Source organism: Lepeophtheirus salmonis, chromosome 4, assembly GCF_016086655.4.
Source record: "Lepeophtheirus salmonis chromosome 4, UVic_Lsal_1.4, whole genome shotgun sequence".
In the NCBI taxonomy this organism is placed as follows: Eukaryota; Metazoa; Arthropoda; class Copepoda; order Siphonostomatoida; family Caligidae; genus Lepeophtheirus; species Lepeophtheirus salmonis.
In genome coordinates this window covers 49,419,064-49,434,463 of record NC_052134.2, presented here as the reverse complement: position 1 = coordinate 49,434,463, position 15,400 = coordinate 49,419,064, and the positions used below count along the sequence as shown (strand labels likewise).

The window sequence follows — 15,400 nt, the reverse complement described above, 5'->3', positions numbered from 1 at the left end:
ATTGTAATATTTGCGATTATTTTGGGATAGGTTGATTTTTTAGTCCAAAATTAAAAATTATTTTTTACAGAGTGCTTGAAAAGTCCTCTTGCATCCGAAAAGTAGAACTGAAATTGAATTTGAGTTTAATGCCCCTGCCCTATTTATAAAAGGGCAATTTTGAAGCAAAAATCTTTTTTAAATTCTTAATTAAATTGCTTAGGCTACAGCAACATTAACTTGAGAGGTCTCAAACTTTACTACAGTTAGTTTTTTTAGTGACCTTACCATAAAAATGATTATGTGCCAGGAGGGGGGCGGGGGGGAGGGGAAGAATTACGTTAAGGGAAGTTAATATGCAGGAATTATTATATCAATTTCCCCTAAATTCATTATATTTATGTAACTATCTCTGTTACTAAATAAATATATTTATATTATAAATGCATAGAGTTCTATGTGGAATATTCTGCTCGAGGGATTAAATTAAAAATAAATATAAATTTCACCAAAAAGAAAAGTAATATTTATAATAACAATAATTAAAAATATGGGTGGTTCCCGATATCCTTTTCAAAGTGAGTCCATCAAACATCCTTCGATTATCCTCCCTTGTCAACAACGAAAAGGATAAAAACACATACAGGGTGGAGATTTATAATCAGCAAAACAAGTGTAGACCACAATATCTTGGTAACCCTGTCTTTATTAACGTGTGCTCCTCAGATTCAGTTGACAAAATGGTATAAGAAAAAATGCAGACACTTTGAGATTTCCTCCGAGTAGGAACGCCGTGCAGTCATTATTGTGCGCCTACATTCCAGGCGTACCCCCAAGGCTACAAATACAAGAGGTCTCCCCATCACGCAGTTTCACGTATTGCGGGTATATTCCCCTCATACTGCGGGTTTTTAGGTAATAATTTATAAAAAACTATATATTGGGGAAAACAAGAATTTTTGTACTTGTTGATGAGCTCGGTCTTTGTTATTTCGGTCCCAAGTATTTGGTTATTATTCAAAATTGCGATTAAAATAGTTGATGAATTGAATTGGTTAGGAACCAATTATTTAAATTTTATAGTATGCCCATCCATATTGCTACTCTTAGGTAAACAAATGCTTACCCCCTAGTTCTACCATAAATCCTCAATGTTACTAGATTCGCCTCCCAAGAGAGCATTCACATGTAGGTGCTTACTTTAACCATAGATCAGTTATTCCCAAACGGAGCTCCTTGGAATCCAAGACTCCACAGTGTAGTTTTTAGGACTCGACGGAATTATCAAAGTCATTCAAAAAAGTATTTTCCAAAAAAAGTCATGAAATGATTAAACTAAAAAAGTCGTGGACCCAAATATTATACAAAAATATAATGCTTTTTTATTGTTTTTTTAAATATTGTATAAGAAAATTTGACCATTTATTTTTTATAGGGAATTTTTTGTAGTTGAAATTGAAGGTTTATTCTTTAACATTGGCTATAATTGGAGTTGAGTAGCTTGTAATGAAAAAATAAGCGGAAGGAGAAGGTGGGAAAGAGACGTATGGTGCTCCTGATTTATGACCTGGATTTGTGTAAGAGGGCGAGGAGAAGGCGTGAGCAATACATATGATATGACTGAGTTAAGACCTTTGTTAATATAAGCTACTTGTTATATAATTTTGGGAGGAGGAAATGAATTTATGATATAAAGAGGAAATAATGAACGAAAAAGAAGAAAGAGCACACGCTACAACTGTTTTTCCTTTTCTAATTTTCAAGGTAGTTTCTCCATTAAATAAATATTCATTTCCAGCTATTGAAAATATATAGGAGTATATAAAGCAATTGAAATCTTTTAAAACAGATCCTTCATTTTACTTACTTTTTGTGTAATTAATCACATTTTATAGGATTTGTAATGAAAATAGCATAATAGTTCATTAACTTGTATTATTCTGCAATATTTTTATCAATTAAAATTTATTTTTTGCAGGTTTTTATCGAAATTATGTTTTTGAAACAAAGTTGAAGATTTTAATGGTCAATTCCAATTATCTCTGCGGCTTAAAAAACCGTAATAAATGTGTTTTAGCCGGTGGGCAGTCTCAGACCTGAATTTTTTTGCATAATATTATCCCACAACAGTTCTACATTTGGGAAGAATGGACTAATTATCTACAGATTTTGAGTGTATTTTCTATATACCTTTGGAGAAAATTTTGCAACCACAATAAAAGTAACGTTGTCATAAATGTTCAAATATATTTAGCCTTTTTTTTAAAGCTATTTACTGCTAAGATTGCAATGTCTTCAATACAATGAACAAAATGCAGCTGTTGTTTAACAACAAGCTTTGAATGCATGCAACAGCTGTGCACGCGCAGGAAGGACTTTGTTTCTCAATGAGGAACTAAGAGTCTGGAGGTAATTATGAATGCCACAATGCAAAGAAAATGTCGAGATGTTTGTCAGTTGTTGTTGTTTTTTTTTTTTTACTTAGTTGGAGTATTGAGTTTCTAGGCTGAAACACAGTTGAGCGACATGCCAACAGGTCCTCCCGCTTGACCCATTACGGAACTCAACAACTCATACAAAATTATGTCCGGGGTTATGGCTGAAAAAGTGGAAGAAAGGAATTTTTAAAGATGAGTAAAATATATGATGTCCCTCGAAATATTCGTGCTTGTATTGACTCGGTTGCAGAAAGGGAAACATTTGGAGCTGTAATTGCGATTGACTTCCTTAAAGTGTTCGATTCTATTACACACGAACAAATATTAAGACCTATTATTAAGCTCCTACCCAGGAAGTTTTTTTAATCCAGCATGAACATTATTATGTAATGGAAAATCAACTATATCAATTAAAGTGGTATGTTGGCAGGACTGTTCTTCAGTCCCACTGCTTTTCGTTGCTACAGTCGAGGGCCTGGTCAGGTTTGTTTCAAGAAAATTTGCTGGATTTGGTAGTAAGCTAGCAGGATCGAGTCACGTGATAAATCTCTACAGTCACGATGTCACTTTAACAATAGAAGATAATTCTGAGCCAGAGCTTGTGAAAAGAATTGATGTTGTATTGAAAGGTTTAAGAAGGTTTTGGGCCTTTCTATCAACAGAAAAAAAACTGCCATCTTACCGATTGGACTTTGGAACTCCTCTAAAGGTCGAAGAGTTTCCTCCTGTATAATAAAAATAAAGATTGAGATCTTAGGTATCGTTCGGAATAGAGACGGTGAGGATGAAAAAAACTGGAAGGCATTTGTTCAGTTGTTCCTCCAAGATTATGTAAATTGAGATCATTCGATTTCCAAAAAAGGAATAGATCTGTACAACACGACTCTTGATACCTAGGGTTCTGTACAAAGTCACATCTTGACTTTTTATAGGCGAAAGAACAAATATTGAAGAAGAAAGATCATGATATTAAAAGACCGAAAAGTCAGCATGGAGATGGTATTACAAAACTTTCTATTGTTATTACTAAAATTTACATTAGTACTTTGAATAAATCCAATAAGAAATCCAGACATTTAATAGCGCCAAACTATAACTCATAGTCAGATCTATTGGTGGATAATGTTTGGGTAGGGCTTGACGAACGATACCACTTCCAAGATATCCTAAGTTTGGGGTGCAGTTCAAAAAATCCTTTGGAATTGCGTTCCAGTTTATGATAGCCATATCATGATTAATATGATTTTAAAAAATCTTAGGGAAAAGTTTTTCTACCAGCCCCAAAAGATCTAGAAGATAGTGTCATCAGGAAAAAGTTTTTCCTGAAACGAAAAACAACAACATGTACCTTTTCTTGAAGGTAGATTCAGATACCCTCTTTTACGATCTCTGAATGAGCATAAGTTGTCGAAGCCGGGGAATCTAAAAATGTCCAGGCTCTAGAGTCTACAACAGTATCGAACTTGATAGGAAATGCAAAAAATACCTAGCATTACTTAGTCTACGTTGGGTCCTTAGCAAAATCAATGACGGAAGGAAGTTTACTACCCAACACAAGATCTTTGCTGACTGTATCAAACCATGACCATGGCATCTGTGCAAGACTGTGGCAAAATCTTTACTTCGAAAGTCCATGCGTTTGTGGCATGCCATGCGGTCAGCATTGTAAAACGTTTTATAACACATAATCTAAAACATCGGAGCTAACGCAAAAGAGTTTGACATTCTCAATGCAAAAGCTCTTATTGCACAGAAGATAACATCATACGAACGGCTACAGCAAGATATACAGCTTTTCCCTGAAAATACCTTCCTTGGGAAACGACGATTCTTGGACGATGGATGGAAGAGAGATAAAATACTTCCCAATTCTCTCATTCAAATACAATAAGATTTTAAGGATTTTTTTTTTTAATTAACAACCCTATTTAGTCCATTATATGCTTTTGGTTGGTTTGTTATTTTTAATGTCTTGCCGTAATTTCAATTCAACATTGCGAAATGAATTTTATTATATTTTTAACAAACTAATTGACTTTGGTATTTTGATACAGATTTTCCTTTTTGACTTGCTCCCGTTCCCGAAGTCGAATCGAGACGTTTATTTACCCCAAAGGCGATTATATTGAATAATCATTTAATTTTTAATCAGCTTTAATTTGCCATTTATTTTAATTAAAATTTGATGATTAGCGTAGGAGAAAATCAATTTTGGTCGTAAAATAGAGACTCTGTATACACGATTTGTCAATACTGTCTCAATTTACAACCAAAATTAAATGTTTCACATATCGGATGAGTATCTATAGTCTTGCGGCGGTCCCTATTTAGGACTGAACATGGCAGTCCCTTCCAGTTCAGTCCTGCGTAGCAGCTATAAGAATTTTAAAGTTCGGTCCTTGATGACGATACTCAATTTTCTTTCGAATATTTTTAATCAGTTCTATTACTGACAGTCCGAAAGACCGGGTCCAAAGACAGATTGATCGGTCCTAAGACTGGAAAGGACCGAATAAATATGGACTGACACAACCCTCAGTACCTCTACTAAAAAGTGGAAGTTGTGAGTTAAGGATCTCACAAGTTATATTCATCAATGTGAGCAAGTTTTTATGAAAGAGAAAGGGAGAAAAATTGTTCTGAGATTTGAAAGGGGGTTTTCTTGTTGTTTATGACAGGACTTTTTGTTGAGTGAGATTATATTTATGGATATATTATATATGTATTTTATAAACAAGGGATTTTCCTATCCGTACAAAAAGTGTCTCTAAGGATCTGTTGATAGTTATGAACTTACTTTGATTTTAAAACTTATATTTATGGCCTCATAAGTGTTAGAACCAAGGAGTTGGTTGTTTTTTTTTTTACCTTTTTGTTTCATGTCTAAATAGTATGTTAATGGAATTAAGATCCCCGTTGGAAGAGAAGAGAAGGCGTGGGATGGAAATGGATTTGTACAATAGTAAACACGTCCATCAAATATGTCTAAAATTTCACGCCCATGTCATGCAAAAAGCTTTCTGATATTAAATCACTATTTATTTCGGCAGTACTAGATAGCCCACAGAGGGGTACCATCAATGGTATATGATAAGATTAGTCAACAAGGATTTTATGTTCCCACTGAAAATCTATGAGCATAACTGAAGGCGTCATTGGGACCTAAATACAGGAATATAACACTAGCGAATAACGGAAACCCCAAAATACAGGCAGTGCAGGCTATCTGTGCCACCACTTTGGCGCGCTCTCTTGGGCAAACGCAGGCATTAAACAGGTAATATTTTTTGTTAGATATGTTTTTAAACCTGCATCAGTTGGAAAAAAAATTGAATCAATTGGTATGGTTGTTACCTAATGCCGATTTACGATGTGAAAGTCTAGAAGTGTTTTAGAATCCCATAGAAATCTTCGATTTTCATTACATAAATGGGGGACATCAATTTGACATTATTTATATATAACGTAAAAAAATTCTAAATCTTTTTTTCCAGTAAATACATTTTTTCAATACGTTGCATTTTTTAATCGCACCATTTGATGAAAAAATACTCATCTCAAGATAGCATTCAAATTACCTATATACAGTATAATGGATGATATAAAAGATATGATGGACGTTAAACCATTTATTTATTTAGCATTTTGTGAAGATTTTTTCTAATTCATTGATGAAAACCTTATAAATATTAATCCGGCATTATACCCTTCCATTTTTATGATATGAATGTAATTTGGCTGATTATTATAAATTTTTCACCATTGGAGGTATTTAAAATAACATTTTGTGGACAATACTGTATTCTGTATTTTCTGAACGTTTCATTCAATTATCTTGATGTTAAAGAAAGATGTGTTGTTTTATTGAAATATCATATTTGATCACATATTTTGATGTAGGTTATAACATACACAGTAGAGAAAAGAAAGAAAGAAACTCCAAAGATAAATTGGTCATAACTTCCAAAAAAAGAAAGCTAAAGACATCATTTTGGTATCAAAATGTATTTTTCACCAGTTTTAAAAGGATAACATCTAATTTAAAAATGTTTGTAACAAACAGAAATAAACTGTTTCATTAGCAATAGTTTGGCAATTGGTTTGGGTGGATTGTTGTTTGATTTCATCACACACAAAAAAATCAATCGGTTTCAGGGTTTGGAGTTTGGAGGCCTAAAGCCCAGCAAGATGAAGTCGTCAGAATTGTATAGAAGCCATTTGACGTCAGGTCACACTGCTCCTACCTCAACGTCACCCTTATAGGCCTCAAATTCCCTTCTAACCTTGCGAACGAACGTCTCACTGAGTCCCAGAGTTGGAGCAGTTGTCACTCCCGGCGTGGATTCCAAGACGTCTCCGTACCTTTTTAAAATATGTGGGACAACAAACTTGCCCAAATTCCATTTTGAAACGACCTCATCATGAGGATCAAAGCCGTTTTCAGCAACCTTCCCATGGTTGTCCTCACCAAGGCCTGCTCGCGGTTCCGACACTATATCAAGGCCAATGGTAGCTTCAAAAAAATGATTCTGTAAGTCCATATATATCCTTGTACAACTTGTAAAAAATTATTAATAAATAAAAAACATTTTTGACAAAGTTTTGATGTATTTATTTCAATTAGTTTCTGGGACTCAAATAGCATCCTTAAAAATCACTTACCATTAATTTAGGAAAACATAATAGTGTACCATTCATTGTAAATCAAGGATTTAATAAGAATGGATTTACCAATTTATATATATTTAATTGTAATAAATTCATCATTATGAGGTTGGATATGGTTAAATGCGTGTAATGTCTAGCAATATTTAAAGTAATTTCTTTTTTTTACTTTTCATGAATTACAATTAGACAAACAAGGTTCCCAATGACGTCAGAATAAATAGAAAGAGAGTTACATAATAAATCTACTGTGTTTGTCCTCTGCTTTCATTAGTGTCTAATCATATTCTAATGACATTAGGTTTTCTTGAGACGTCACCATACTGAAAGTCAGCCATTTTGAAGTTTCCTTGATGATAGTATTGTAAAAAATCCCCATTAGAATTTTTTTTTTTTTACATCTTTCTATCAACTATTTGTGTCTACGAATACTTTCTATTTCCCTCAGCTCAACATTTGTTTTCTTCTATTTGGTGGTAAGTGACGTTTTCTTAAACGATTTGGAACGACATTTTAGATATATATCCGCGATGAGACTATGGTCCAAAAATTAAATTGCTTTCAAATCATGGATATGTTTTTTGGGGAGCACTCTAATAAATCATTATTTTTTAGTCAAATACGAGGGTCCTTTTTTTTTTTTTTTTTTTGATAAACAGTTGAACTTTTAGATGTCGATGAACAGTTTGTTATAACAATATAAAAGATAACTACTCAAGAAATCATAAGTATTACTCGCCCTTTTTCACACGCAAGCGTACATGTAGTAACTCAATACTTGGATGTTCTCTCCTCAAGAATGAAAGAAATATAGTAACTGCTTCAGAACTTTTTTGGAATGACAGAATGAACCACAGACTACTTTAACCTCTAGAAAGCAACTTGGCTGAGTTTTAGGTAAACACACTCTTTACAAAATATCATGTAAATTTACATTGAATGATTTATGTTAGTGTAAGTCCTTATTCATTAGGAGTAGAATTAGACATCGGAGTAACTCCTTACCATACAATTGCTAGTGTATGTTTTCTTCATGTCATAGCTACTTGCATTTAACCACGTTAATTTTTGGAATTCTTTTAGCATACCGGTTGAACAAAATATTTTAATCACTGGTTATGTCTGAGTATATGTTTAAATAATTAACAATCAGGGTTAAAAAATGACACCAGCGCCGTGTAAGTAGTATAAACTGCTTTAGGAATGATTAAAAAGTCGATGGCTCCGAAACTTTGTCCAAAAGTAATGTTCACATCTTTATAAATAATAAAGCAAAGTATATATATATATGTACAGGGAGCGGCGATCAAATTGTCGCCTCCTTTAAACCTTGATAACTTGAAGACGATATTATCAAATAAAAAACCGGTTACCAAATAGGGAAGCTATTATTGTCAGCTGACGATACGTAGTTCAGTTAACATCATGCCGTCATCATATGAGGAGATAAAGAGCTATAAGTGGAACGAGGAGTGTTGCGTCTTGACGAGGGAGAGACACAAACTTATTTATAAGGTGGAGAGATCCAGGATGACCGAGAGACATGAGGAGAAGAATTCACGTGGAGGAATAGTGTAACACTGTTTATAAGATCATGTGTATTCTAACTATACTCTAATTTATTTACACAATACAGGACTATTTATAATACGTAAAACACAGTACTTATAATACATAGACGAATATACAAGAAGTTAAGAACATGTAAGGAAATATTAAATACGTAACAAGGAGCTTTCGAGATCCGCCGTAGTCATGGCATGGGTTAATAATGGAGGTGAAATCAACGATTGCTTCAACCGTAGCAGTGAATTTACGGACTGTTCAGCGTATCCGTAAGAAGCTAGAGGACACCTGGGATGTTGATGCCACCATAAAGAGAGCACCCAAGGAGGAGGGCGCCGACAAGAAGGTCAGGGACGCCGACTTTGTCGACAAGGTGAAGAAAATGGTTGAGGATGACCCTATGGCGAGAGACATACCAACAGACATCCTCATAGCACCAAGGCCAGCCTGATGGAAGGAAGTATTCGGCAACATGGAAAATGAGATGGTCAGAAGAGCCTGCGGCCGGTTTAGAGGCCGTTATTGATGCCAACGGTGATTATATCGAATGAATGGGTACTCTATACCTATATGCTCGTCATAGTTTTGATTTTCAATAAAAAAGTTAAAAAATGTATATTTTGTGTTGTTTTTTGAAGAAAAATATTTAGGCGAGAATTTGATCCCCGCTACCTTTATATAAAACAGTAACATGGTGCACTATATATAGTGCTCCCTGATGTATATAATATACCAATAAATAAACAAAAAAAGGGAGTATGATATATAAAGAGCAGTATATAAAATAAACGAAATCTCGTAGTTGTATATTTTAACTAATATAAAAAGTGCAAAAACAGGGAAGTACTTTATATAAAATTAAAAAGTATTAAATGTGACTTGAGATGAAGTTTAGCAGGCAGCTAAAGTAGTTCCATCCAGTCATAATTGGTGAAGTAAAAAGTACTGAGTGTTTTTTCGATTTACTTCGACAATAAAATTAACATATGTAGTTAGGATTTTCCGATTTAGATGGTTCCAGATGGTTTTCTAGCTAATCTTCAGTTCCTGGAAAATGAAATTAGTGGTCACGTTCATATAACCAGAACGGACTTCTTGGAGTCACGGCATTGCTGTTACATTCGACACTGTATTACACCATAAATAGCACTAATTGTTTTGGCCGTTTCCTCTACTTTTCATCTTGGTCGTAGGGATACTACCGAAGAATGTATCAAATTTTCTCTTTACTTACATTTTGGAACACTCTAACATAAAACTGGTTTTACCAAATACACAACTCTAAATTTACTTTTTTTATCCAATGTATTAATCGTGAGATATAACTCGCTAAAGACAATTAGCGAAAAACGCTCAGAAAATTTTACTTATCATATTATTATTTTCTTTTTTCTTAGGCTATTGTTATTGAGTGAGTAGGTAAGAATGAGTATTTCCAGGTAAAACAGGAAAGTAACACCAAGGATTTGTTGGGGGGAGATATTTTATTTATTATTAAAACATCATTTGTCTGTTCATCGACACCTAATACCTCAAAGGAATACTGGATATTACTTCTAGGGATTAATAAAAAACTATTTTTCTAAAGGTAGGGATAGACTATTAGATAACACAAGTGAATAATTAGGTGGAGGGAATTTTGTACAGTGAATTGAAGACAGTAATTGAATTTATCTGCTAACGTAGAATCCAAAATTAAAAGTAGGATTAATAAAACGTATGTAATAGTATTTTTATGTTTAATAGTTTTTGTTTAATGATTCTCTATCCTGTTCTAAACTCGATATATTCACATTTTTAGCGTGAAAAATGATGAAATGCGACACTTATTAAAACATTTCAGAATTCAGATAACTGAAAGAAAAACTGAGCTCAGTTTTGGATTCTGCGCTCAAAGATAAATTCTTTTATTGGCTTGAATTCTTACAAATGAGTGTTGTTCCCCTATAATATGTATCGGCAAAGTGTCAAAATGGTATCAAAGAGGAGAATACCATCGATGTTTTAGTGCATATACCTCAAAACTTGAGAAGCCATGACATACTGTTGAAGCCCTTTAACTATGCAAAGTAATCAAGGAAAATGCATTGTTTAATTTAATCTTTAAACCAAATTGAGTAATCATGAATTCAATCTTTTCTTATAATTGAATTAGTTATTGTTTTATTTTGATGCATACATGCATATGTATGCCTGAATAGTGTGACTACATACTTTATGTGTGCATAAAGCATATTGTGTATGTTTAGTGCCATGCCATACCTAATCAATTCATTGATGCTAGAATGAAATGTCAATAACAATCAGTTTGAGAGATAAGTTTCTTGAGAGAATATTTATTTATTTTTTTGATTTTAAAGTTTTTTTTAAAGTTATTACAAAATTTGGCAGTGGCCCAGTAAGAGAGATGTGGTGTTGTATGACTTGCCACCAGATGATAATGGAAGGAATACTTTATACATGGTATGGTTACTCTTTTTCTATCTTCCTTTTCGTTGACCAACTTACTACTACCTATGTTTTTAAATAGTATAATAGTTATTCGAATACCAGAGGTACTTGAATTATTGGGGGAAATTTTTATTGCTGGATCTATTTATTGTATTTTACGGGGTCAGAGCAATACTTAATCATTGTAAAGCTCTTTGAATTCCTAAGAACAATCATTAGAGGGTTGTTTTAATAGACTAATAGTTGGTCAAAACAAAAAGGGAGGGAGAAAGGAGTTCACGTTCCACGAATACAATTTTCTTGGGATAATTGGAGGAGTAAAAAAAAAGTAGGGAAATTCCTTTCAGTCCTCCTTAATGATCCCGATTTTCTTTCCAAGTGTCCGAACACCCTGTACAACTTTTTCCTGCATGAGATTAAAGCACATGGCAATGACAGCCATCCCCAGAAGGATATACATGAAACAAAATATAAATTTGGTATTCACAACTCCTCCCAGAACACGGATTTCATCCCCGTCTCCGGGTAGATCATCCGTAATAGAGTCTCCAGGTACTATATCCCCAAATCCAATGGTACTGAGAGTAATGAAACAAAAGTAGGATCCGTCCAAGAATCCCCATTCTTCCCATTCCCCGAATAAAAGTGCTCCACCGCAAATATAGGCCACCATTGCAAAGAGGCACATACTGATGGGGACGGTGACATTGGCCAGAGGATCGCTGTTGGAGCTTTTGTTAGGGTTGAGAGGCGGCACAAAAATAGTGGATGGAGGAGGATGAAAGACACTCAATTCGGGATCGTCGTCATCGTGGAGAGTATAGGAACATATGGAATCTTCTTCTGATATGGATCGATGAGGTGCTGGAGGAGGTGGTGGGGCTGGAGGTGAGCCCTTTTTGCATTTACAACAATGGTAATATGTCCATTTGAAGCTCTTTGCCATGATATCACCAATGTTGGAGAGGTAGAGGAGAAAAAGAGGCATGCCCACTATAGCGTAGAGAATTGTTATCAACTTTCCTAAGGAAGTCTTTGGTGCTATGTGTCCATATCCTGGAGAAAAAAAAAAAGAAAATAATGTCAAATATGAATAACATAATATTTAATGCATAATCATTTTAATTCATATAGGGTTGTGCTTGATACAGGTTTGAAAATCCTATCAGATTGGTGACAGTCCCAATTCTCTATTACTAAAGCAAAGTTTGTCAGTATGAATATAGGAAAACGATTCAGGGGGTGCTCCATGATGTAAATCACAGAAACATACTTTGATCTACGAAATAACAATTTAGTCGTATTAATGAAATATTACAGGCATGTACATTGTACAGGCCTGCAATATTTATGTTATTTATTGTTATGCTATAAGAAGTCGTATTCAACGTGTATACAGGGTGCACTGAGTATAGTACTCCCAGATGTAAATACACGTTCCTCACTACCCTAAGGTATGATAAGAACTGACTCTATTCCCAAGAAAGCTTCAGAATATTGCCTTTAGAATCAAACCAGGCCCAGTACTCTCCTACTTTTACAGCCTGACTGCAACGCAAAATAAAAATAGAAGTTATGTTGTCAAAATCTGCATAAAAACTTTTTTATGTGACGTCAGCATTGTTGTTGTGGGCCATTTTGGTGAATCGTCAAATGCGATGATTTAATTAGACTTTCAGACTCTATGTTAAAAATCCATGGTTGATTGTTCATCTGTACGTCCTCTTTTGTCTATAAATTGTACAATTATCCTACTTTTCCCATTCCTAAACGATCCAAAAATTAATCCTAATAAAAATATTGTCGTGTTTTTTTTACAATCATACCTACGTATAAAGTTATTAGTAATTATTAAAACGTTGAATAATTAATAAAAGATGAAAATACTAGAGAAAAGGTATGTTATTGAAAAAAGATACAGGTATGTGGCTAAACCATTAAACCATAATTAAATAAAGGAATAATTAAAGAGGAAAAATAATAAAACCACACTAAAGGATTTTTTTTTCCAAGCTATTGAATTTTAATCTGCAATTAACTTTTTAACTAGGTGTATAATTTGTAAATCTAATTACATTTTTTGTTCCTGTATTATTTTTTATAAATACAAAAACATTTATCACACTAATAGAGAAACTAACTGACACACAATTTGCACCAATCATCGTTATATAGTAACGTATAGAAGAATCCAATAATGATAACGACTGAATATTATCTTATGTACACAACTCTAGGTTTCAATCCGTGAGGAATTTCGTTATTTCAAATTCCTTTAATTTCAATAACTAATACAATTTTGCAATGAATTGATAATTTATGTGCATATATATCCAACACTTATGATGATTAAATTAATCTAGTTTGCTCATTAATTATTTTACAATTTCCAAAGCATTTTTAATAGTATTTAATTTATCGTTTAGAAATGCAAAATCCTTTTGTATTGAGATTTAAGAACTTTACGAATAAATTCATTTATAATTTAATTATTCATATATACATTTTGTAATATATACTTTTTAGATACTGAACAATATAAAGGTACAATTCCCTATTTTGATGATAAAAATGAGTTTCACCTACATGATTTTATTTTTCTGTTACAATTTGTAATTTATATATTTTCAGAAACAAGATCATTTAAAATCTCATAGATAGGCAAAAAGATTTTATTTAGATTTAGTTTGTTTATAATAAAATTATAAACTAAAACGATCTACTATGAACTAAAAATATATGATAGGTAAGTTTCAATTGTAAAACCTCCTTATATACATACAACCTTCTTGTGCAGTTTTCTGTCCATTTGATGTAAATATAATCAAACCTGCATCCCCATTCGACACTCTTGAAAATTCAAAATATAGTTGACCGTGTGAAAATACGAATTTTGGTAAATAAAAGTAAATTTTTTTCAAATGTTTAACCTTATGATTTATTTATTGACATTGGCATGTCTAACTTGACTTGTTCTTTCTTCAACCGTAATGAAGATACGTACTAAAAGTAACTCGTTAATCCTCTTCTCCCTTCATTTAGCGAATTCTCTTTTTTATTCCTATTTAATATACGTTCTCCCTTTTTCCGATAGGAGAATAATTCGTTTTTTTGATTTTTAATTTGTTGCATTTTGAATCGAGCACCCATACCTGAAAAAAACTTCGAGACATGGGGAATCCATCTTGTTTTTTGAAGAAAAAAAGTCAACTTATTAGCGAAAAGACAAACTTACCTTACAGAACCCATGAATCTGGTCTGATCAGAAAGAGAAATAGTCTTACGTACGTAACCAAGAATTCTGAACAACTTTTGTTCTATGTCTAAAGTCTCTATTTGACTCCGTTCTTGAAGTTTTTATCATTGTTTTTCCAACCGGGACGTACATCAGATATACATATAAACTATTTTAGTACTATTTGGGATCCTACTTTAACCCATGCCATAGAACTGTCGATCAGGTTGTCCACAGAAGGGTGATAGCCCTTGTAGGCCTCAATTTCCACCCTGCCCCACTAGTATAAGTCACAAGGGCTCAGATCCGGGGAATTAGTTGGCAAAAATGATGATGACCAATAATCCGGCGTGTTGAGTCCTAAGAAGTCCGACACCAGCTTGGCCTTGTGTGCAGGAGCAGAGTCCTAACCGAACGTGTATGGCCTTTTATCAGCCACTTCATTCATCTAGGGAACCACTATGGTTTGCAGGACATCCAGGTATGCGTCCTTGTTGACACTTCAGCCATTTGCAAATAAATAAGGTGGCATGACGTCCCCATCGCTGCTGATCACGGCCAAGACAATCACTGAGGCTGTTTTCTTCGTTTTCATCATGGCTGGACTTCATCTGGATCCTTGCAGATCCACCAATCATTCCTACGTTTGATTTAGGCATCAATAGTGAAATGGTATCATCGGAGAAGAAGCGCTTAAAGCCACCCTTTGTCTTCATGGCAGTGAGGATCTTCTTCCCCTTGATCACTTTGTCCACTTTATTTGCCTCCGCCAAGATGTGTTTCATACTTTGAACTCTAGAGATGAACCCAAGGTCTTCTTTTACTGCCCCTTTGATTGTGATTGGGTTGACATTAAGATCCTGGGCCAAGTTTTTGATCTTGACGGTAGGATTGGCCTTGATCAATCGTTTCTATCCGGCAAAGAACCTTGAGGTCCGAATGTTATCTTTCTAAGGATTGTTTTGGGCTCTTGTTGTCTTACCATGACTGTCAAAGGCTACCTCGATGTTGTAGACATTCCTACGAGGATACTTCGTGATCTTGATGATGTCCGCAATTCGGTAAC

At 33.9% G+C, this 15,400-nt stretch overlaps 1 protein-coding gene across 1 annotated transcript in view; it reads right to left on the bottom strand.

Annotated features, from left to right (window-relative positions):
• Positions 1 to 10,955: 10,955 nt before the first annotated feature.
• LOC121116128 (potassium channel subfamily K member 18) overlaps positions 10,956 to 15,400 on the bottom strand; it is an 84,088-nt gene continuing 79,643 nt past the window's right edge. Inside the window, exon 2 of the mRNA XM_040710357.2 lies at positions 10,956 to 12,155. Coding sequence (XP_040566291.1) covers positions 11,443 to 12,155 — 713 coding nt within the window. The 3' untranslated portion in view covers positions 10,956 to 11,442. The remainder of the gene's footprint in view (positions 12,156 to 15,400) is intronic.